General features: G+C 42.9%; 1 protein-coding gene across 2 annotated transcripts in view; it reads left to right on the top strand.

The window, feature by feature from the left end:
* The first annotated feature begins 4,147 nt into the window (after positions 1 to 4,147).
* RNF32 (ring finger protein 32) overlaps positions 4,148 to 25,015 on the top strand; it is a 44,523-nt gene continuing 23,655 nt past the window's right edge. The window contains exons 1-7 of one of the 2 annotated variants that reach the window (XM_055335526.1): positions 4,148 to 4,293; positions 6,017 to 6,103; positions 6,788 to 7,052; positions 10,755 to 10,897; positions 18,876 to 18,908; positions 19,451 to 19,575; positions 19,740 to 19,848. In XM_055335526.1, the coding sequence (XP_055191501.1) occupies positions 6,089 to 6,103; positions 6,788 to 7,052; positions 10,755 to 10,897; positions 18,876 to 18,908; positions 19,451 to 19,575; positions 19,740 to 19,848 (690 nt within the window). In that variant the 5' untranslated portion in view covers positions 4,148 to 4,293; positions 6,017 to 6,088. Of the gene's footprint in view, positions 4,294 to 4,316; positions 4,947 to 6,016; positions 6,104 to 6,787; positions 7,053 to 10,754; positions 10,898 to 18,875; positions 18,909 to 19,450; positions 19,576 to 19,739; positions 19,849 to 25,015 lie in introns of those variants that run through there. The other variant, XM_055335528.1, reaches the window with a different exon arrangement.

Raw genomic sequence — 25,015 nt, 5'->3', positions numbered from 1 at the left:
TAAAATGAAACAAAATCTAGTATGATCTCTAAGAAAGAAAATATTTTAGGAACTCCTACCAGTGTACCTAAGTCTCTACAGTGACCACTGCTGTGGGACAAGAACAGACAGCAGACTCTCCCCAAAACTGCTGGACCTCATGTCTCACAAAATACAGAATAGAACTTTGAGTTATTTGAGGGAAAAAAAAGAAGTACTAGGGTGGAAAGATGTTTAAGAATAGATATCAGTAATAAATCTAGAAGTGTTAGCAGAAAATTAAAGGCAATACAAAAGATTAAGAGGAATAAGTCGAAGGAAACATGATTTCAGTGAGGATTAAGCTTGAAAGCTATATTAAGGAAGGAGAAGGACTCTGTGCCACTGACGTCTGCTCCTTATATTTATTTCCAGCATCAAGGATTGTGTTAGGAGAGGCAGGAAGGGAATATGAACTGACAGGATTAAGAGTTATTTTATGGATTACAAAAGAGAAGTGGGAGAGCCCTGAGATATTAAATAGGAGAGGAGGAAGACACTGAACCAGTAGAACCATTCTGACCCACTCAGGTGTCTAGTGGAGACTCTGCAGATGGGCAAACACAGACCCTGTGGGGGTAGGATGTACTAAAGATCCAGACATTCCCAACATTGCTACCCGTGACTTGTCTCTAGGGTCGTGCTGCGAAAACCTCATCCCCAACCAGCAAACCAGCTGCCTTTCTAGAATGTGGACGCTTTCTCTGCATTGCCTCCTGCACAGACAAGATACAGTGTAAGATTCCCCTCCATATCAATGTTTCCCACTCAAATAGCCAGGCCCTCCCAGCCTTGAACCCCCTCCTGGAGACACACAGCATCCTCATCTTTCTCACCAAAATGTTGATTCATGCATCTCTTTAATGAGGTACCACACACGACGGCTTCCTGTGTAGGCCTGGCAGGGCCCAGGTGCATGGCTTGTTTACTCCCGGCACACTCACACCCTACCCTGTGTGACCAAGCAGAGCAACCAAACACTTCTGGTCATCCACATACACCCCTACCTGTCTCTCATCTTTGTCAGCCCTTTCTCTTCAGACCATTCCCAGGAGATTCAATTCATGTGCTGAAACTCCAAAATAAATGAGTCACAGGAGTGCTCTTGCAAAGTGTGCTGAACAGCACCACTGAGAAGGTACTCCACAAGATTTCTAGAAGATGCAAGCACACTTGCCCTATGTACAGGATCTTGGGCCCATCTTTAGACCAACAAAAAAGCTAATGCCATAACATGAAAATATAAACCGCTGAGAGAACCTTTTGGGAGTGAGACCAAGAACAGAACATGCTTGCCTGGAGGAGGACAAGGAAAGTGCTCCCCACCGCATCCTCTTCAAATGTCAGCCATGTCAGCTATACTTTTGTCAAGAATTACAAAGCAATAATTATAAGGTTAAATTTCCAAATGAAAGCCTGAAGACAAATAATTATGTGTAGAGAACAAGAAAGATCATTTTTTTTTTGGTAGAAACCATGCAGGTAGTAAAACTGCTGTGAGATTTTGAACACAGGGAGGGAGAGGGAAAATGTTGAATGGGGATTTTTCCTAGAACTTAACAGAGTTCAAGAAGGATTCCTTCAAATGGTAATGAAGAGTGGTAGGCACTGTCCTAAGGCCTTTGTACACGTAGGACGTTTTTCAATCTAACCACAGGAATAGACGGATAACTACACCCATTTATATCATTCACCTCATTCCTGTTACAAGGAACAGAGAAAACCAGACCCAAACTGGCTGAAGCATAAAGGAAATCTGTTCACTCAGGTAAGTAGCAACACTGAGTAGGGCTGGCTCCAGGCTCCAGCTATGTCGCTCAGGCTTGGACTCTGGCCCACTCTGCTTGGTTTCCTGTGTGACCCTCTTGTAAGGCTCACGGGAGGGCCCACAGCACCAGCTCCCACCTTGTGATGACTGGAGAGCTGGCACAGCTGCAGTTTCACATCTTCTCTTATTTCTACATCAGTAGGAAGAATTAAAAGAATTTTCCAGGGATTCCTGGGTGGCTCAGCGGTTGACCGCCTGCCTTAGGCCCAGGGCATGATCCTGGAGTCCTGGTATCAAGTCCCACATCGGGTTTCCTGCATGGAGCCTGCTTCTCCCTCTGCCTGTGTCTCTGCCTCTCTCTCCCTCTGCATGTGTCTGTCACTCACGAATAAATAAAATTTAAAAAAAAGTTTTCCAGTAGCTCCCACAAAAATACTGAGTCAACCCGACTGGCCTAGCTCAGTCATATGCCCACCCCAGCTACGTCACTGTGGCCAGGACACCGATTTTCCGACTAGCTCAGGCATATGTTCCACCCAAGGACCAATGAATCCCCAGGGCTAGTGCTGAAGTGCTGGCAGATACTGAGAGGAGTGGTAGCAAATGCCCCCTGCATGTATAAGAGACCCCGAGTTTCAGAAAATGAAGTAACTTGCCAAATTCAGACACCTATAAAGTCAGTCTAGATTTGAACTCAGGTCTACCTACCTAAACCTAAAGCTTTCCCTCCCAGTCCTAACAGTCATGAATGAAAAACTCTCAGGACTGCAGAGAGACCCCTATCTAATGTTCTAGATCCAATACCACCAAAACATTTATCAAAATTACAGTATCTGTTGGAAAAGTTTAAACTACGTGGAAGATTAAATCACTTAAAATTAACTTAATTATGAATTTAATTTGGCTTATCAAATATGTTAGCTTTAGTCTATTTTAAAAACTTCCAAACAGGAGTGGCCAGCTTAGAAAACTTAATTCCACTAAAAAAAAAAAAACAAAAAACAAAAAAAAAACAGTTATCTGAAGTGGAACTTCAGATCATCTTGTTTCACAGAATACTATTTATTCCAAAGTCATGACGAACATTTTCTTTTAGGTCTTTTCATGATCAATGACCAATTTCTAATCAACTTGGTAACCTCTTTAGATCCGTTTTCAGAGAAGTAAAAAAAGGGGGGGGCAGGATACTATTCACATTGTGTATTTTTTTTTCACTTTCAGCTGAACTTTATTTCAATAAAAGTCCAATCATGAGTTTAAATAACACAACTGAGTCACTGTCATTAAAAAAAAAAAAAAAAAAGATGAACTTCTACTCATTTCTGCTTCTGGCCATGATGGGGGTTTAAGGACCAGATTTAAGCTCTTACCTCCAACAAGTAAAAGATCAGACACAACATATGACGCAATGGTTCTGGGCACCTGAATGGTATCCTCGAGAAAAGGGGAACCAAGTGAGCTGGGCGAGTTTCCAGCCCAGGGCCAAGAGTCTAAATTATCTGTGGACAGAAAATTGAATGTGCAGGAGGCTGGCCCAGCGGGTCGGGGGAGACCAGGTGGGGACCCCCGGTGACCCCCAAGTCCTGGGGCTGCAGGCGTGCCGGGGGCCGGCGCAGCGGGTCGGGGGGAGGCCAGGTGGGGACCCCCGGTCACCCCCAAGTTCTGGGGCTGCAGGCGTGCCGGGGGCTGGCGCAGCAGGTCGGGGGGAGGCCAGGTGGGGACCCCCGGTGACCCCCAAGTCCTGGGGCTGCAGGCGTGCCGGGCGCTGGCGCAGCGGGTCGGGGGGAGGCCAGGTGGGGACCCCCGGTGACCCCCGAGTTCTGGGGCTGCAGGCGTGCCGGGGGCCGGCGCAGCGGGTCGGGGGGAGGCCAGGTGGGGACCCCCGGTGACCCCCGAGTTCTGGGGCTGCAGGCGTGCCGGGGGCTGGCGCAGCGGGTCGGGGTCCCCGGGTCACCCCCGAGTTCTGACCGCCCCGTAAGACACCGCACCCGCACGGCGGCGCCCCGACAGCTTCCCAAGCCACGGGGAGACGGCAAGAACGCGCAGGTCGTCGGCGTATCAAGAACCGACACCCATGTCACTGGACGCAGGGCAGACACTTCTGGGCAAACGCGGCTGAGACCCCGCCAGGCCGCGGGACGCCCGCCGAGCCCCGCAGCGCCCTCCGCGAGCGTGCGCACTGCGGCCTGCGCGGGGCGGGGCCGGAAGCCGAGCGGGCCGCGGACCGGCCGGCCGTGTGCGCAGGACAGAGCCGGCGAGCATGCGCAGTGCGGCTGGGTCGCCGCCGGCCCTCGAGCTCGGCGCGGTGCGCGGGGCGGGACCGTTGGGCATGCGCGCCGGGTTGCTGGGCAACGGCGAGCGGCGCGGCGCTGGAGGTGGTGGCGCGCGGGAGGCGCGGCGGGGAGCCTGCGGGGCAGCCCAGGCCCGGGTCCCCCGCACTCAGCGCCCTCGTGACCGCTGCGGGGAGGGCGACGCCGCCCGTCACCGAGGGGGAGCGGAGGCCGCAGGTAGGGGGGCCCAGCGACCGGGGGCCGGGGCCGCAGTGCCCGCTCGCGCGGCGTGTCCCGCTGTCCGGGGTCCGCACGGCTCTGCGTTAGCAGGCGGCCGCCGGGCGGGGCCTGTCCGCTGGACGGAACCGAGCATGAGTGCGCCCGCCGACTCTGGCTCTTCCTGCCCTGCGGGTGTGGGCCTCCCCTGACCCGAGGGGCTCCCGGTCCTGAGATGCAGGGACCGCGGGATGGAGACGGGCAGACCTCCCTGCAGTTCTAACCCGGACACGGAGGGGGCTCCCAGCACAGGCACCTGTCCACACCTGCAGCTGCAGGGATCAGTGCGGTGTAGGCTCCGCGCCGACAAGGTTCTGGGAGGCATCCACAGCACTGCATGCCTTCTCCCGCTGCTGTGGTCCACACCGCCCCACGACCCGCTGCTGCGGTCCACACCACCCCAACCACCCGCTGCTGTGGTCCACACTGCCCGATGACCTGACCTGAGGAAGCACTGCACAGAAGCTCTGTCGTGTGTCCTGAGACCAGCACCGAAGGGGAGCCCGAGCGTGCAGGCCGCACCACCACCTGGTTCCCGGACCTCTTAGCAGCTGTCCAGCCCTGGAGACCTCACAGCTGTTTCCACGGTCCTCACTGCTACGCTGCGAACTGAGGTGTAGCAGGTGTTGGTCCTTAGATGCATAGTTTGGATTCATTCCTTTCAAGCCTTAAAATTAGGCCCATTCCTACATTACCTTAATCACTGTTTCTCCCCATTCTGTTTATTTTGGGCCCTTGTCTTCAGAAACTACACCCTTGCCTAAAAAACTAAAAAGACCAATTCAGATTCTCCCACCAGTTTCACAGGGAATTGGAGCAAAATATCCATTTACAGAGTACCTTCTGCATGAAAGGGTCCAATTCAGATTCTTTACAAAGGGGGGGCTCACATAATCCTAAAGGTAACCTTGTAAGCCGTGTGTTACTATACCTGTTTAAGGTGAGGTACCTGGAACAGAAGACAACTGGACCCAGATGGGAGGCCAGGTGTGCTCCCCATACTCTGCAGCTCTGCGATGGGGACAGGCTGAAGGCAGCCTTGCTCCCCTTGCATCCAGTATATTCATTGTTCCCTTTCGCTCCTAAATTATAACCACCTGCCCAGTCCCTGAGTGCCTTTGCTCCCCTTGTACTGTAGTGTAGTGTGTTCACTTCCTTCTTGTCTGTCCTGAAAATCTCAGTTTAAATGTTCTCTCTTTAGGAGGCATTTCACTTACTGGGGCACCTGGGTGGCTCAGTAGGTGAAGTGTCTGCCTTCAGCTCAGTCATGATCCCAGGGTCCTGGGATGGAACTTCTTGCTCGGTGGGGCGTCTGCTGCTTCCTCTCTCTCTCTGCATGTTCTCGCTCACTCAAATAAAATCTTAGAAAAAAAAAAAAGAGGTATTTCACTTACTATTCTCTGATCTTTTCAGTCTGAAATTTTGTTGTACTTATGTACAGTATTGTAGTGGGCAGTGGACTGTACTCATTCATATTCATATGCTCCCTCCAGCTGGAGATTGGAGGCCAGGGCTCAGTCATGACTGGCTGGAATCCCAGCAGAATCACAGTGCATAGCCTAATGCTGTGCTCGCATAGGCACTCCCATATCAACCAGACGCTCAAACCTATCTTCCCATAGACTTTGTAAGAGATGTTTACATACACACCAACTTTGGCTTTCTGTTGATCATGTTTTTACAGTGGAAGAATTAAAGGAATGTGATATGATGATATAACTTGATATCGCCAAGCAGCAAGTTTTTCTGACTCAGCATGTCAAAAAATAAGGTACAGAATCCTGTTTTAAAGCACTATTTTAGGGACACCTGGGTGGCTCAGTGATCAAGCATTTGCCTTCTGCTCAGGGCGTGATCCTGAGCTTCCCACAGGGAGCCTGCTTCTCCCTCTGTGCGTGTCTCTGCCTCTCTCTGTGTGTCTCTCATGAATAAATAAAATCTTTAAAAAAAAGTTTTACCCATGAATATATTTTAATTCAGATGTTTGAAAATATAAGAATATAGTTACAAACCTCGCTCCCATGAGGAACTATCTGCCATAGCACCAACCGCAAGCATGTCATAGGTGCCAGCAGTTTTATTCTGTGTAAGTTTCCATCAAAAAAGCATGTACTTAAATGCAAGATTCCGTTCATATTACAGAAGCAAGATTTGCCTAGAGTCTAATTATAGTGAAACAGAATGTAGTCAGGCATGCACAGCTTTTATAGGTCATAATAAATTAATTCATATTATATTTAAGACCTTAGTAATTAAATGAAAAGATATTTACTCTGTCACCAACATAAATGATGAGACTGGGCTTTCCTGCAGTTAGGTAACGTGGGCCAAGCATTCTTCACTATTAGATTTGGTCTAGTATCCCCCCCCCCAAATTAAGTATTAAAGCCTGTTTTCTTCCAGATGATATTATGTAATGTTCTAAATATAAGGCTTCTTCCCCCCTACTTTTTAGGGTCATTCATCTAAACGAGGTAACTTAGCAGTCACTGCAGTTGCTTTACAAGATCACATTTTACATGATCTTCAACTTCGAAATCTTTCAACAGCAGATCATTCTAAGACAAAGGCACAAAAGAGAGAGAGCAGACCCAAATCTCTAAAAGGAAATACAAAAGCAATAATAGATACTGGACTTAAAACAACTCTACAAGACCCTAAAGTGGAAGATCCAGAAAAAGAATATGTTCTTGATCCAAAACCACCACCATTAACTTTAGGTAAGTTAGTCTTGTCATTTATATTTTGGCTTATTAGAACTGAGGAGTCTAAATGAGATTAATATGAATTTTTCTGGAACAGAAACTATTCTAATTTTTAATCTTTCAGAAAGAATGTATGTACTACAGTTTTAAAATGCTGATGGAGACAATATGAACAAGGAAAAAAAGACAGTACTATATAGAATAAATAAAAGCAGTAGAATACAATCAATATTCACTAATCCACACTGGTAGAAATTAGTCAATAATGGAAAAGAAAAAGCTCTTTCTTGCAGTAGAATGACAACTCATAAATATATAGACAGGGGCCAGAAATAGAAAAATCACCATGCGGCCAACAGCACAGTAAGAATAGGCATCACTGGATGCTGAGACCCTGAGGAACGGTGCTGAGACACAGAATGTGGACACAGCTTCACGGTGTGCCCACCCACCATGCTGCAGCCTCATCTTGGTGACATTGTGCTGGCAGCATCCTGACCAAGTGATGTAAGTGCCATCACCAAAGGGATACACGCCAACATGCCCCCGATCCCATGCAGCATCTCCTCTGTGTAAATCTTGCCAAAATGCACATCTGAATTTAAGAGGAAACACCAGACCCACCTAAACTGACAGATGTTCTACATGGTTCCTGACCAGTACTCTTCAAAAAGTGTCAAGTCAAGAAAAACAAATTAAGATTGAGAAACCATCCTAGATATGAGAGGCAAAGGGGACATGACCACTGAGTGCCGTGTGTAATCTGGATCCAGAAATAGAACTTGAGATGAGAACGAAATCGAGTAAGGAATACAGATTAAGTGGCAGTGTTGGATCAACATTAATTTCCCCATTTTGATCACTGAGGCTATGTAAAATATTAACATCTGGGGAAACTGGGTAAAAGGCACATGAAGATTTTTTATCCTGGGTTTCACAACCTTTTGCAAGTCTCAAATTATTTTAAACTGTAAATTTAGAAATAGGAAAGATTTTTAAATGATGCTGGGTATGGAAATTAGGTTTGTCTGGGGGTGATGTGCCCTCGAGCAAGTGTGATGGATGGAGGCCACGCTGGAAGCCTGCAGGGAACCTGCTGGTACGGCAAGGCCAGTGGACACTCATTACTTCCCAAGGACCCGCAGACAGTGCTGGTGGTGTTCTAGGAAATGGCAATAGCTCAAGAACAGGCAGAGGCATGGAGTGTTGTTATACAGCCATGTAGTGAATATCTTGTGCATATATATATATAGAATTTGTGGGAGATGATCAAGTCATTTTAGGAGGGAAGGTTTACATTAGACATCAGGAAGGGCTTCCCAATTTGGAAAATAAGTCAGGTTAAAAAGGAGAATAAATGAGCTATCTTCCAGGAGTTCTTTATGAAAAAAAATTTTTGACTATTCTGTGTATTGGTCACCAGTAAGTGTTGAACTATATGCTCTTCATTATTTTCCATACTATTCAAATTGCACTCTGATCTTTTCTTGCTGATTTTCTGGAGTTCCTTATGTACTCTACATATTAACCCCTTGTTGATGAGAAGATCTCACTCTGGCACCGTCTTTTAATTTTCTGTTATTTTATATTGAATAAAATCTTCATTCTGATTACTGTTAAATCCATCAGTTTCTCTTTATTGTTTATGCTTGGGTGATTTAAGAAATCCTTACCCATTCTGAGATCACAAAGATTTTCCCACATTTTCTTTATCTTAGGTGTTTTACCTTTCACATTTCAACCCCGTCACAGTTTACTTTGCGTACAGTACTGGCAAAATCAATTGGTATAAAAATTTACATTAGATTCTTCCCTCAAACCATTATCTAGCCCTTCTTTGTTGACCAGCAACACTTACCTTTTGCTTTTGCCAAGTTTTGTAATATGTCTTAAAACTGGCAGGAAAAGACTCAAAATTCATTCCCCAAAAGTATAGTCTTTCCTTACATTAAAATACAGTGGGTGATCTTTTGATTTTATCTTTGTGGAGACATTCCTTCTAGAACCTTCCATCACTCTGCTTCATCTGGACCAGTTGCTCTGTGGGGCTGGTACAGAGCCGTCAGCCTGGGATGTCTTCTCAGCATCACCCTGCAGGCTGATTCCCTTTGGTTCTCTTGCATCAGATACTCTCTCCCTGATCGCATGGCTTCTCCTTCTCAGTTTATACCCTCATTGGGGTGAAGCTGCTCCTCCAGCAGCTTCCTGGGAAAGAGCACCTAAGAGACTAGTGTACAAGCTTATAAACACAAGGATCCCTTTATTCTCTCACAGTCCATTGATAGCTAATAAAGAATTTCAATATGGGAGTCTTTCTCAGAATTTTAAAAGACTTGCCTTCTCATGTCTGTGTTGCTGGAGGTAAGTCTGATGTAATTCTGACTCCTGACCCTTTTTGTTTCTGTTTTTGTTTTTTTAATTTTTTTATTGGTGTTCAATTTGCCAACATATAGCATAACACCCAGTGCTCATCCCACCAAGTGCCGCCCTCAGTGCCCATCACCCAGTCACCCCAACCCCCCACCCACGTCTCCTTCCATTATCCCTTGTTCATTTCCCAGAGTTATGTTCCTGACCCTTTTTGACACTTGTTCTTTCTCTTTCTCTCCCTCTCTCTCTCTCTCTCTCTCTCTCTCCTCCTCCCCCCAGACTCAGATCTGCTTTTTGTGCCTACAGCTGTGAAGTATCACAGGGCAGGATTTGGTGTGAATCCTTCGTTCTGGGCTTTCCTGGGGCCTCTCAAACTAGAATCTCGTGTCCTCTTCTGGAAAATAATTTAGACTATTTGAAGATCTTTACTCTCAATTTTGTTTTCTCTATGGGATGTCTGTCTTTCAGATGTCAGACCTCCTAGACTGGTCCTTTAATCTTCTTATCTTCTGTCTCCTGCTTTATCTCCTCTACTTCCTTTGAGATTACCTCAACCTTCCTCTTCCAGTCTTTGGGTTGACTTTCACATTTCTACAAAAGATTTTTTATTTTTAAGAGTTCTTTTTTGTACTCTGATTATTCCTGGTACAGCTTCCTGTTCTTATTTTGTAGATGTAACACTTCACTTTCTATCTGAAGAGAGCCCACAGGGTGGTGCTTTACCCATTCCTTCATTTGTTGGATGGGGGGTGACATGACACCAGGGCTCCCCCGCCAGCACTGCTCTCCAGCTGCAGCAGCTCCCACTGGAATGTGCGCTCCTTTCTTGATCTAGAGGGGACACATGGTGGGCTCTCAAATATTACTGAGGTGAGGAATCAATCCTGACAATAATTATGTCGTAAGAATTTTTAGCAAGGGAAGAACTTGATTGATACTCATTCTGTGAAGGTCACTGGTGGTGCAAAAAAAAAGGGGGGGGCTGGAAGAAGACAACACTGAAGGCTGAAAGATAAATTGAGTGACAAGTGAGACGCTTTGGCCAATACGTGTGAAAACCTAGTATTCTTCAAATTCTCTTCCTGAAAATTGGATAGCAGTCCTACCTACTGTAGAGAATACTATGAACATGAAATAGGGGTAGGGAATTCTTCCTAAATAAGCGCATAAAACAAGAATGGAAGGTATCATTGATTTCTATGTACCATGGAAGAAGTTTTCCATAGATGGCAGAAGTATGCAGTATGTTTTGCTTTCAAATTTTTTTACAGAATAATGTTTAAACAATAGATGAGTGCTACATTCTGAATATATTGCAACTTCTATTTCATATTGTTTTAACTTTAGCACAGAAGCTGGGCCTGTTTGAACCTCCACCACCACTACTATCCTCAGATGAATGGGAAAAAGTGAAACAGAGATCCATCCTGCAGGGGGACTCTATGCAGCCATGCCCCATATGCAAAGAGGAATTTGAACTCCGCCCCCAGGTTTGCAGCCCGAAGATCAGATAAGCAAACCCCATACTAGGCTGAGCTGGAGCCTAAGATCCTAGGCTTCATGTTTCTAGTTTCTTCCGCCTATATGACCTCAAACACTTTTACATTTTCTTTTCCATTAATTAAAGAGAGAGAGAGAGAGTGTGTGTGTGTGTGTGTGTGTGTGTGTGTGTGTGTGTGTGAGAGAGAGAGAGAGAGAGAGAGAGAAGGCTAAACACCCTCATTAAACAGTTTTATTTACTGAATGATAGTCTCAAGTACAAAACTCATACAAAAGGAATGCTCCCATTCTACTGGCTGGAAAGAGCTGAGGAATGACTGGACACTCTGCTAGGAGGAGCCCAATGCAGGAAGAATGAGAGCAAATTGGAATTTTAAGCTGATTTATGAATTGAAATCATAAAAGAAAAAAGACTAGGCTTGAATATCTCCAAAGAATTTGTGTAAGAATCTTTAAGTAAAATGTTTTATTAATAATCTTTATTCATGAAATTTGACCACAGTAAGGTTGATGATGTTATAGATAATATGCAATCAATCTGCATCATAGGTTTTCTGTACATACTATGTCTGCCTAATCTATTGGAATCTCCTGGCAGTCAGGGATGCTTCCACTGCTAGAACTTTGCATTGTGTTTTAAACTAGCGGCCACACTACAATGGTTCCCCATGTGTGCAACATTGTGCTTCCTTCAGAGCAGGCACTTGAAGGTTTGCTGGAAAAATCCAGCAAAAAGAGTCAAAGCAGGCCTAAATTCGTAGCCTGGGAACCTCAAGCTTTACTCACTACCTTGGCACTTAACTCTCAAAGTTAATTTGTTTTAATGAGTTTCATCATTAACAAGTTAGTTCATAGTCATAGAACGTTTGTTCTTCACTAATTTGAATTTACAAGTTATTTTAAGCATACTTACTGTATTCCAGATCTCTATCAAGACCTAATCTTAAAGCTGGGTATTTTGGGAAAATTTTAGCCTTTGAACCACAGAATTGTAGGATAATGTAGTATTTTAGTGTAGCAAGAGTTAATAGAACCACAAGGAGTCTTTCTGACCCCAGCAACCTCTTTTTTATTATGCTATAAATATTTAGTGTGACTGTTGTATGAAGAATGAAAACTTACATTGACTATCCTAAGCAGGGCAGCAGGGAGATCGGAATGCATCCCATCACCATTTCTTCCATTCTGTTTTTTATAAATTTCTCACTAAATTCTTATCTTTGTTTGGTTATAGATCCAAACACTTATTTTTATTTTGCATTTTTAGTCAATTGTTCTCATATTTAGCTTTTTTCCTTCACTATAAACAAATTTGGCATTTCCTCAGCGTTTAATGATTTCAGAGGACTTCAGTAATTCTTGTGCATCACCGAGGGAGGCATTGTACCCATATAACAGATGAGGAAATAAGTGGTCCACAGCAGGGCCACGCAGGACGTGTGCTCAAGGTCGGCTGGAGTCTAATCCCAACTTCTAGGACATTTTTAGTGTATTTACCACCACCTAATCATTTATTTTTATCTCAGAGAATGTTTGCTGATAACAAACTTTCATGGACATTTAAAAGTATAATATTTTAAATATCTAGAAGTGCAGTGTTATTCAGTACAGAGCATCAAATATCTGTTGACAAAACACTTAAAGATTAGATTATTCTATCAAGCATGAGAGAGGAGTTAAGATGGCGGGAGAGTAGGGGGACTTGTTCCTCGGGCACAGACAGATAATTCCCAAACCTTCCTAAACACCCAAGAAACCAATCTGAGGACTGAGAGGACACGGGTAGGAGGTGCAGAGAGTGGATCTGAGGGCAATGCAACTGTGGGTACTGCGGGAGGAAGGAGCCCTGCTGACGGAGACTACAAGGTGGCGCACCCCGAAGTGCAAGATCCGAAGGTGTAGCAGTCCGCCACCCCCAGGGTCATGCCTGGCTGACGCGCTCCGCGGGCAGGAGCCGATGGACGCAGGAGTGGCCAGGGTGCGCGGAGGCCCCCCGGGCTGCAAGGAGAACGGGTGGCATCCACGTGCGTCAGCTTCCGGGCATAGGAGCCGGGACTCCGTCTGCCGGCGGCCGGCCTGGGTGCCAGCTCTCTGCTGCACCTTGCCATAACCTGGACCGCTGTGCAGCGTGCCATGCTTCCTGGCACTGGCCAGCCACACAGCAAGAGCACAGTGAGATGCTCCCCGCGAGGTACAGCGGGGGTCCACACCAGAGGCACCCCTGAAATCCGTGGAGTCCTTAGACCCAGGGACACCCGGGATAAAACAGCTCAGACACAGGCAGGGTGAAGGCAGGGATCTGATGGAAGCTGGGAACACTAGAGGGGTGACTGCTCACTGAAGAGGGGGGCGCAGGACCTTGCAGCTCCAGGGCCAGAGAGCAGGGCGCCCCATGTTCATCCCGCCCCTCAGTGCGGAGTCTTCAGGGAGCAAGATGGCGCCACCTAGTGGAGGCCCGCGCTGCGCACACCAAGCCCCGCCCCCTGGCCCGTCTGGCCCCGTTCGGGTCCAGGTCCGTCGTGTCTGTGTCCGCCCAGCTTGTCCACCTGTAAGGAGCCCAACAGGCCCCTCCCGCTGAAGGCCAGCACGAGTCTACACTCCTAGGATGCCGCAAAGCTTAATTAAGCTCTAAAGGAAATAAGATCTAGCTTCCTTTTTATTTTTCTTATTTTTTAATTCCTTTTATTTTAAATTTTTATTTACATATATGCATTTTATATATAGTTTTTGTTTTGTTTTGTTTTTAGATCTAGCTTCATTTAACAAGTAGACCAAAACACACCCAGGATCCAGTTGTGTTTTTTTTTTCTTTTTTTACTGCACAAAATGATAAGACAGAGGAGTCCACTGCAAAAGAAAGAACTAGAAGTAGAACTAATGACCAGTGATTTTTTTTTCTTCAAATTTTTATTTAAATTCTAGTTAGTGAACATACAGTGAAATATTGATTTCAGGAGTAGAATTCATTGATTCATCACTTACATACAACACCCAGTGCTTAACATGACAAGTGCCCTCCTTAATGCCTATCACCAATTTAGCCCATCCGCCACCCATATCCCTCCATCAACCCTCAGTTCTCTAAGTTTCTTTTTTAAAAAATATTTTATTTATTCATGAGAGACATAGAGAGGCAGAGAGAGAAGCAGGCTCCCTGCAGGGAGGAGCTCAATCCTGGGACCCCAGAATCATGCCCTAAGCTGAAGGGAGACACTCAACCACTGAGCCACCCTGTGGTCCCTTTAAGAGTTTCTTATGGTTTCTTTCTCTTTCTCTTTTTTTCTCCTTCCTCCCATATGTTCATCTGTATTGTTTCTTAAATTCCACCTATCAGTGAAAGCACGTGATATTTGTCTTTCTCTGACTGACTTCTTTCACTTAATACACTCTAACTCCATCCACACCATGCAAATGGCAAGACTTCATTCTTTTTGATGGCTGAATAATATTCCTTTATATATATATATATATATATACCACATCTTTATCCATTCATCAGTTGATGGACATTTGGTCTCTTTAATTGTTTGGCTATTGTTGATAATACAGCCAGGGATTTAATCAATACAGATATAAGCAAGATGTCTGAACTAGAATTTAAAACATTTATGAGGAACTAAATGGGCTTGAAAAAAAACATACAAGACCCTAGAGAATCCCTTACTGCAGAGATTTAAAAAAAAACACACAACTAAAATCTAGTCAGGCTGAAATTTAAAATGCTATAACTGAGATGCAAACCCAAATGGATGCCATAAAAAGAGGATGGATGAAGCAGAGAAACAAATCAGTGATCTAGAAGATAAAATTATAGAAAATAATGAAGCTGAAAAAAAGAAAGGTAATGAATCACCAAGGTAGACTTATGGAACTCAGTGGCTTATTAAAACATAATAACATTTGTATCATAGGAATCCCAAAAGATGGAGAGATAAATGAGTAGACAGTTTCTTTGAGCAAATTACAGCTGAAAGCTTCCCTAATCTGGGGAAGGACAAAGATATCAAAATCCAAGAAGCACAGAGAACTTCCATTAAGTTCAAGAAAAGCCGGCCATTGCCAACACATATCAAAATCAAATTCACAAAATACACAGACAAGGAAAGAATCCTGAAAGCAACAAGGGGGAAAAGTCCTTAACCTGTAAGGGAAGACAGATCAGGTTTGCAGCAGATCTGTCCACAGAAACTTGACAGGCCAGAAAGAAGTGGAAAGAAATACTCAGCATGCTGAATGGGAAAAATATGCAGCCAAGAATACTTTATCCAGCAAGGCTCTCATTCAGAATAGGAGAGACAAAGAGTTTTCAAACAAAAACTAAAGGGGAACTCTCCTACACTGTTGGTGGGAATGCGGACTGCAATCCAAATGGTGCAGCAATTCTGGGAAATAGTATGGAGGTTCCTCAAAAAAGTTAAAAATAGAACTACCCTATGACCCAGCAATTGCACTATTAGGTATTTACCCAAAAATACAGTTATGAAGGGGTACACCCCAATGTTTATAGCAGCATTATCAACAAAAGCCAGACTATGGAGAGAGACCAAATGTCCATCAACTAATGAATGGATAAAGTAAATGTTGTGGGGGCACCTGGGTGGCTCAGTTGTTGTGTCTGCCTTCGGCTCAGGGCATGATCCCAGGGTCCTGGGATCAAATCCTGCATCAGGCTCCCTGTAGGGAGCCTGTTTCTCCCTCTGTCTATGTCTCTGCTTCTCTCTGTGTGTATCTTATGAATAAATAATATCTTTTTAAAAAAATGTTGTGTACACACACACATAATAGAATATTACTCAGTTATCAAAAAAGAATGAGATCTTGCCATTCGGGAAAATGCGGATGGAGCTAGAGTATATTATGCTAAGTGACATAAATCAGAGGAAGACAAATAGCTTATGATCTCATTCATATGTGGAATTTAAGAAAGAAAACAGATGAACATATGGGAAGGGTTAAGTAAGGGAGAGAGGGAAATAAACCATAAGAGACTCTTAACAAAGAACAAATTGAGGGTTGATGGAGGGAGGTGGGGGGTGGGGATGAGACAGATGCTGATGGGCATTAAGGAGGCACTTGTGATGAGCACTGGTGTTGTAAGTGATGAATCACTGAATTCTACTCCAGAAACCAATATTGCACTGTATGTTAACTAAATAAAATTTAAGTTAAAAAGAAAAATCTCAAATACACAATCTAACTCTACACCTAAAGGAGCTAGAAAAGAAATAGCAAATAAAGCCTATAATCAGCAGAAGGAAAATTAAATAAAGATTAGAGCAGAAATAAATGATTTAGAAACAAAAATAGTAGATCAACGAAACTAAGAGTTGGTTTTCAAAAGAATTAATAAAATTGGTAAATCCCCCTGCCAAACTTATAAAAAAGAGAAAGGTCCCAAATAAACAAAATAATAAAGAGGAGAGATCACAACCAACAACAGAGAAATTATAAATAATCATAACAGAATATTATGAAAAATTATATGCCAACAAACTGGGTGATCTGAAAGAAATTAACAAAGCCCTAGAAACCTACAAACTACCAAAACTGAAATAGGAAGAAATAGAGAATTTGAACAGATCCATAACCAGCAAAGAAATTGAAGCAATAATCAAAAATCTCTCAACAAACCAAAGTCCAGGGCCAGATGGCTTCCCAGGGTTTCTCTGTTAGATATTTAAAGAATTAATACTTATTCTTTTCAAACTGTTCCAAAAAAATAGAAATGGGAGAAAAACTTCCAAACTCATTCTATGACACCAGCATTACCTTGATTCCACAATCAAAGACTATTCTCATAAAAAGAATTACAGGCCAATATCTCTGATGAACATGGATGCAAAAATTCTCAACAAGATAGTAGCAAATCAGATCCAATGGTACATTAAGATTCTTCACTACAATCAACTGGAATTTATTCCGGGGCTGCAGAGCTGGTTCTATATACACAAATAATTCAGTGTGACCACATTAATATAAGAAAGGATAAGAAAGAACCATATGATCTTGTCAATAGATGCAGAAAAAGCATTTGACAAACTACACCATCAATTCTTGATAAAAACCCTCAACAAAGTTGGGACAGAAGGAACATACCCCAACATCACAAAGGCTGTATACAAAAAACCCACAGCTAATATCATGCTCAGTGGGAAAAAAACTGAGAGCTTTCCCCTACGGTCAGGAACAAGACAGGATGTCCACTCTCACCACTGCTATTTAACATAGTACGAGAGTTCTAGCCTCAGCAATCAGGCCACAAGAACAAGAACTAAAAGGCATCCAAATCAGCAAGGAAGATGCCGTACTTTCATAATTTGCAGATGACATGATACTCTATGTAGAAAACCCTAAAGACTCCACCAAAAAATTGCTAGAATTAATAAAACATGAATCGGCAAAGTCACGGGATATGAAATCAACGCACAGAAATCTGCTGCATTCCTATACACCAATAACAGGCAGCAGAAAAAGAAATCAAGAAATTGATCCCGTTTGCAATTACACCAAAAACCATGAGATACCTAGGAATAAACCTAACCAAAAAAAGTAAAAGATCTGTACTCTGAAAACTACAGAACGCTTATGAAGGGAACTGAAGAGGGCACAAAGAAATGGGAAAGTATTGCATACTCATGGACTGGAAGAACCAACACTGTGAATGTCCGCACTACCCAAAGCAACCTGCACATTTAATGTGATCCCTACCAAATAGCACCAGCACCGTTCACAGAGCAGAAACAGTGGGAAACAAACCATGAAGAGACTCTTAACGACAGAGAACCCAGTGAGGGCTGCTGAAGCGAGGTAAGGGGGATGGGGATGAAGGAGGCACCTGTCATGCTGAGCACCGGGTGACATATGGAAGGGATGACTTGCTGTACTGTACACCTGAAACTAACATTACACTGTATATTCATAACTAGAATTTAAATAAAAATTTCTAAAAAAAAAAAAAAGAATGGGGACCTGAGCATACAAAAAGCTGCTATGAGATTAAATGGTGAAATTAAAAAGGACCATATTACTGAAGTTTTCCAGTTTAGGCTTGTGGGCAGTAAGTTTCAAGTCAAGGTTTTACAACTTTGTAAGTTCTATTTATTGCGATATTTCTTCCATTCTTCCTATTTAAAAAGAAAAGAGTAGAGTGAAGGCAGGGAGGGGGGCGGTCACTTTAAAAATGGGAGAGCATGACCAAGACCAGGTGGCCCTCGTGTCCGAGACTTGGGTGATCCCCAGAGTCTCTCCCGCCCTCTCTTCTCTTGGTCCCACACACTTCAGAGAAGATAAGCCGGTGGCTGAGAGCTTGGAGCCCTCGTCGACCTCCCTCCGTGCGTGCGCAGCTCATTCCTGCTGGTGTCTTGCTGTCATCCCCTGGTTCTGCTTCCAGAAGAAGCACCTCCCTTCCTCCTTAGAATATCCCCACTATGTGGTAGGGAATCGGGGTCCCAGAGAGGTGACATTTTCTTGTGAGTGTACTTCCCCTACATTTAAGAAGAAAAGGTGATTCCTTATTTCTGAGACATTTTAAATTTAAGTGTGTCACAGTTAACACGCTGGATGCTAAACAAGTCAGGAGTGCCCCTCAGCTGAACAAAGCCCTGCCCCGTCCCCACACACCCCCACTCCAGCCTGTATCCTTCCTTGGATCCACCCAGGAGATGCAGCCACATCAGAAGTTGTAAGTATACACTAACATTAATGGCTTCCTAGCAAACACGGTGTGTTTGATGTTCAGATTGTTGTTAACTTAGCTTTTCTTGTTGAATTATATACCTGTGCTGTGCTCAAATACTAAATATTAGAAATATCAAGGTTATTAATCTGCATTTTTTCATTTTTCAAAGAAACAAGACAAGCCTACCTTTTAAGCACTCAGAATTTTTCTTTTTAATTAAATGCATTTATGCTGCTGCTTTTTCAAAACTCATTTAAACTTCAAACATTTTTTTGTCTTCTCATGCACAGGTGCTGCTTTCATGTTCCCATGTGTTTCACAGAGTGAGTGAATCCTGCCTCCCTCCCTCATAAAGTGTTGCAGTGTGTCACCCTCGTAGCTCTTACTCATTTAAAGTCTCCTAAAAAGAACCACTTATTTTATCCATAATCATCACTTAGAGTTAGAAATATGACTTTAGGCTATAGTACAATTCATCCTGTTATGAAAATTATGAATTTTATGTGACAAAAGAACCACAAATGTTTATATAACACAGTGCTGTGAGTAATGTGCATCAAAATGAGTGACAGCTTGCTTCCTATGACTGACTGCATGGTAGCCTTCTACGCTGGGATCATCTACCTCGACACGAGTGGTTTTCAGAAGTTTTTGATGTATCTGCATGTATATTCTTGTAAATTTTCATTTTTGGAACAAGTTTCATGAGGAAGGTGTTAACATCTGATGAAACTTCTACCCTTTAAAATCTAAATTGGACTGTCTCATAATTCTGAGAGAAAAGAACACTATAATTACATTAGAAGTGAAAGTGTTATTTATAAATAATTACTTATACAATTCTAAGTGAAATGTTTTTCTTCAGGCATGCCTCCAGGCTTTTGAAAAGTTCACAAATAAAAAAACCTGCCCTCTCTGTAGAAGGAACCAGTATCAAACCAGAGTGATTCATGACGGAGCCCGGCTATTCAAAATAAAGTGTGCGACAAGGTAGGACAAGGGTCCCCCTTGCCTGCCAGGGGTGATGGCTCATTTTAAAGGAAGGAGGGATTTTGCCTCCCTCCTTGGCCACTGCCTCCCCCGGGGCCTTGCTCTCTTGTGAAGTACCTGCTAAGGCCATCCTGAGTTAGTCATTTCAAACATCTGTGTTCTAGGATCCAAGCCTGCTGGAGGGGACATGTGGTCAGAAAGTGGTACCAAGACCTGAGGAGAACAGTACCTCCCACAGATGCCAAGTTGAGGAGAAAATTCTTTGAAGAAAAGGTAGGTCAAGATCCTTGATTCTCCAGATAGTCTGTGCCCACCAGTGATTCACTGGGGTCAGGGAGGCTGGCAGAGGCAGTGAAGCCTGGAGACTCACTTCATTTGTAGGCTTTTTACAAATGCTTGAGATGCTACTAAAAACCCCATTCAACATAAACTGGCTTTCCAACCAGGCGGCAGAGTACTGTGAGATTTTTTTGTAGTTAAATCATAAATTTCATAAAATTAGAAGGTTAAGTTCAAAACTTTTGTTTTGCCATTTCGTGATACTTCCTTAAATAATCTCTTCAGATAATGGAATGGATAAAGCTTAAGATTTTCATACCCCTTGAACTGCAAGTTATAAAAAAAGTGTCTCCTTGGGCACCATGAGGTAACCAAAACGTGAGAGTTTCAGAAATAAATAACCTCAGTTTCTACCATTTCTTTAAACCATTTTTTAGCTTTTATGTGTACTTCTTTGGCTTAACAGTTTCCCACACTATACCCCATATGGAAAGGACAGGCATGGTGTGGTGGAGTCAGGGGAGCCAGCTGCGCCCGCGCTCACCCCAGTCCTGCCCTCAGCAGCTTGGCGGCTCAGGCAAAGCCTCCGTGTCCTCCTCTGTGATATGACAGTAATAATCTCTGCCCTGCAGAGCTGCCCGAAGAATTAGAGTTGTCCTGACAAAGGCCTAGTGCACAGCAGGCACTGAGAATGTTCAATCATTACAAATGTTAGTGTGTTGCTCGAGGTCATCTTTATGGTAACGGCTTCAGATTTAGTAATTGGAAAGTCTGGTGTTCTCACATCATGTTAGCTTTAAATCGCTAAAACTCAACAGTTGCATGTTCCTGTAATCATTATTTATGGAAGTATCCCTTACACATTTATTTAGATCTTCCCTACATTTATTTGTTGTTTTAGCCTGCACTCTCATCTGGAATAATGAGTGATAGAAAATTACCCTTTACTGTATAAAGAGATCCCTTTTCTCCCCCTAATTATTACGTCCCTCAGCATGGGAAGCTAAGTGACCTCAGTCCTGTGCTGGAGGAACAGGCTGATTTATGGTTTTATCAGACTCCCAATCTGAGCTTCACAGGCCAAGGAGCTGTCTCTCCGTGCACCTTGAACCTCGCCATCCTTGTCTGCCCTAGGTGAGGGGCTACTTGAAAGTGCCAGAGCTGCGTAGGGATCCAGAAACTAAGTGCATTTAGGCTCCACTCTCAAACAGAATGAAGCCAGATTTTCCCAGTGCCTTTCCTCATTGCTCAGGCAGTTGGTCCAAGCAATGTAGTTATTAGTGTGTGCAAAAGAAAATCTGGATTTTGGCTAATTGTGACATCATTAAATATTAGATTTAATTAAGAAAATGCATTTATCTGCCCTCAGGAGTAGGACAACATTAAATGCAACATATGAATAAATGACCCTAAAATCCTATATATCTGGAAGACAAGAAGACTGAACCACAGATTCCTTTGTATGGCAGATTCCTTTGTATGGCAAGGCCAGCCTGAGCACTGGGTGGAGATGCCATGAGGGGTCCACTCCAGCTTATACTGGTGCGGGGTGGCTCTAGTGATGGGCAGATCCTGCTGGTCACAGAGGTAGAGGCAGCCAGGGGTTGGGCAGAGACTATGGAGACAGAATCTGACATTCTACATGTGTATAAGAAAACTGTATTCTCTGAGTCATTCATGCACCTTATGGCATGAATTGGGGAGCAAAGGATATTTAGGAAAAGGGGACAGAGTCCTAGTTAAAGCTCCCCTTCCCATCTCTGCTTGTGGGGTGGACATGAGAAAAGCTTTGCTTTGTTTAGCAGTTAATTAGAAATTATTGATTTTTTCCCATACAAAATTTTAATTACAGATGATTGTCATTTTACCCATGTGTATAAATATTTTTTCATTTGCATATGTCATCTTATAATAATTTTTGAAAATACAGGCTACTCTACTTTCACATAAAGCAGTCATGACACTTGATTAATTATATATCTGTACACAAAGATGCACACACATGCACACAAACACACATGCACACACACGCTTACAAAACCACACACTGTAATTCAGATCATTCTTCCCTAAAAGTACTGATTTAGTGCTAAACTCAATTTGTTGCACAAATAGCCATTTTATAATTGTATCACTATTTTTTAATTAATTCAATAATCCTTAGCTCTTTCTGCTAGTTTCCTAAATGTTATCTGCAATTTCTTCATTCCTCACTCTACTTACTTACCCTATTTGGCTATAAACATAGAAATCTATAAGCCCAAATCTCATCTTATTTTTTAATCCAGTTAGTTAACATACAGTGTAGTATTAGTATCAGGTGTAGAATTCAGTGACTCACCACTTCCATACAATACCCATTGGTCATCACAAACAGTGCCATCTTTAACACCATCACCCACTTATCCCATCCCCTCTGGTAACCATCAATTTGTTCTTTATAGTTAAGAGTCTGCTTCTTGAGGTGCCTGGGTGGCTCAGACGGTTAAGTGTCTGCCTTCAGCTCAGGTCGTGACCTTGGGGTCCTGGAATTGAGTCCCACATCGGATCTTTTGCTCAACATGGAGTCTGCTTTTCCCTTTCACTCTCTCTCAGTGTGCTCGCTTTCTCTCTCTCTCAAAAAAAAAAAAAAAAAAAGTCTGTTTCTTGCCTCTCTCTCCTGTCCCCCGACCCTGTCCATTTGTTTTGTTTCTTACATTCCACATATGAGTGAACTCATATGGTATTTGTCTTTCTCTGACTTATTTCACTTAGCACAATACTCTCTAGAGCCATCCATGATATTGCAAATGGTAAGTTTTTGTTCTTTTTGATGGCTGAGTAATATTTCATTGTGTATATACCACATCTTCTTTCTCCATTCATCAATCAGTGGACACCTGGGCTGCTTCCATACCTTGGCTATTGTAGATGCTGCAACAAACATAGGGGTGCATGTATCCCTTTGAGTTAGTAGTTTTGTATTGGGGGGTAAATACACAGTAGTGCAATTACTGGACCATGGAGTAGTTCTATTTTTAACTTTTTGAGGAACCTCCATACTGTTTTCCACAGAGGCCATACTAGATTGCATTCCCACTAACTTCATGAGGGTTCCTTTTTCTCCACATCCTACCCTACACTTGTTTTCTGTGTTGTTGATTTTAGCCATTCTGACTGGTATGAGGTGATATTATTGTGGTTTTGATCTGCATTTCCCTTATGATGAGAGATATTGAGCATCTTTTCATAGGTGTGTTGGCCATCTGAATGTCTTCTATGGACAAATGTCTGTTCCTTTCTTCTGCTCATTTCTTAACTGGATTATTTGATTCTTGGGTGTTGAGTTGTATCAGTTCTTTATATATTTTGGATATTAACCTATAATCAGATGTATCATTGGCAAATATCTTCTCCCATTTCATAGGTTGCCTTTTAGTTTGTTGATTGTTTCCTTCACTGTGCAGAAGCCTTTTATTTTGATGTAATCCTAATAGTTTATCTTTGCTTTTGTTTCCTCAGGAGACATATCTAGAAAAAGTTGCTATGGTCAATGTCAGAAAAATTACTACCTGAGTTCTCTTCAAGGATTTTTAGGCTTTAGGTCTTTAATCCATTTTGAATTTATTTTTGTGCATAGTGTAAGAAAGTGGTCCAGTTTGACTGTTTTGCATGTGGCTGTCCACTTTTTTGCAGCACCATTTGTTGAACAGACTGTCTTTATCCCATTGGATATTCTTTCCTGCTTTGTTGAAGATTAATTGGCCATATAATTGTAGGTTTATTTCTGGGTTTCTATTCTGTTCCATCGATCTATGTGTTTCTGTACCAGTATGATACAATTTTGATCACTACAGCTCTGTACTAGAGGTTGAAGTCTGGAATCATGGTGCCTCCAGCTTTATTTTTCTTTTTCAAAATTGCTTTGGCTATTCAGGGTCTTTTGTGGTTCCATACAAATTTTAGGATTGCCAAAACTAATTTAAAATAAATGAAGACAGGGGCACCTGGGTGGCCCAGCTGGTTAAGTATCTGACTCTTGACTTCAGCTCAGGTCATGATCCCAGGGTAGTAAGTTTGAACCTCATGTTGAGCTCTGTGCTGGGTGTGGGGCCTGCTTACGGTTCTCTTTCCCTCTCCTGCTGCCCCCTCTACTCCCATTCTTCAAATAAATAAATAAATAAATAAATAATAAATAAATAAATAAAGCATTTACTGTCAGATATTATATTTGTAGTAGGTACACACTCTTGTCGTTGTTCCTAGTTGCTTGTATGGATACATGCCTTACACAATTGTCTGCCCTTAGCCCTGGGGGATGTGTTCCAAGACCCCAGCAGATGCCTGAGATTGCAGATAGTACAGAACCCTATATATACTACATTTTTTCCTATACATACCTGTGATAAAGTTCAATTTATAAATTAGGCACAGTAAGAAATGAACAACAACAAATAATAAAATACAAAAATTATAATGATATGCTGTAACAAGTCCTGTGACTCTGGTGTCTCTCTCTCTCTCCTCTCTCTCTCTCTCAACATATCTTACTGTATTCACCCTCCTTGTGATGACATGAGATGATAAAATGCCCACATGATGAGACGAAGTGGGGGGGGCGGTGAATGACCCAGGCATGTGACATAGCATTAGACTATATTGGCCTTCTGACACTACATCAGGGGAGGATCATCTGCTCTGGGACCATGTTGGCAGAAGGTAACTGAAACTGTGAAAAGTGAAACTGCAGAGAAGGAGCCAGCTTCTTGTTTGAATGTCTATGTGGTCAGAGCCCAGAGGGTGTTCTTTCCTATATAGACCACTTCTTAGTCATTTCCTGAATGGTCCTTGCAATTTAATGATTTTTCCCTACCTTTTAAAAACTCTCCTGCTGAGTTATAGCCTGAGTTAAGGTCTAGGAACTGTTCGTCTACAATTTTATTTATAATTTTAAATGCCAATTTGTTTTAACATTTTAATGAAATCTGAAAGAATTTCACATTACACAGGATTGTATAGATGCATCCAGACCATGTGGATGTATACACAAGTGATAGTTTGTGGAGAACTTTTATCAACAAATTAAAATACTATAAACTACTGGGTAAAAGATTGTTGAGGAATAGGATATTCACACAGTCTCAAAGTATCAACTCACAGATTATGTATAATTAACAAAGAG

This window comes from Nyctereutes procyonoides, unplaced genomic scaffold (genome assembly GCF_905146905.1).
Source record: "Nyctereutes procyonoides isolate TBG_1078 unplaced genomic scaffold, NYPRO_anot_genome, whole genome shotgun sequence".
Classification (NCBI taxonomy): Eukaryota; Metazoa; Chordata; class Mammalia; order Carnivora; family Canidae; genus Nyctereutes; species Nyctereutes procyonoides.
This window is presented reverse-complemented; position numbering and strand designations above follow the sequence as displayed.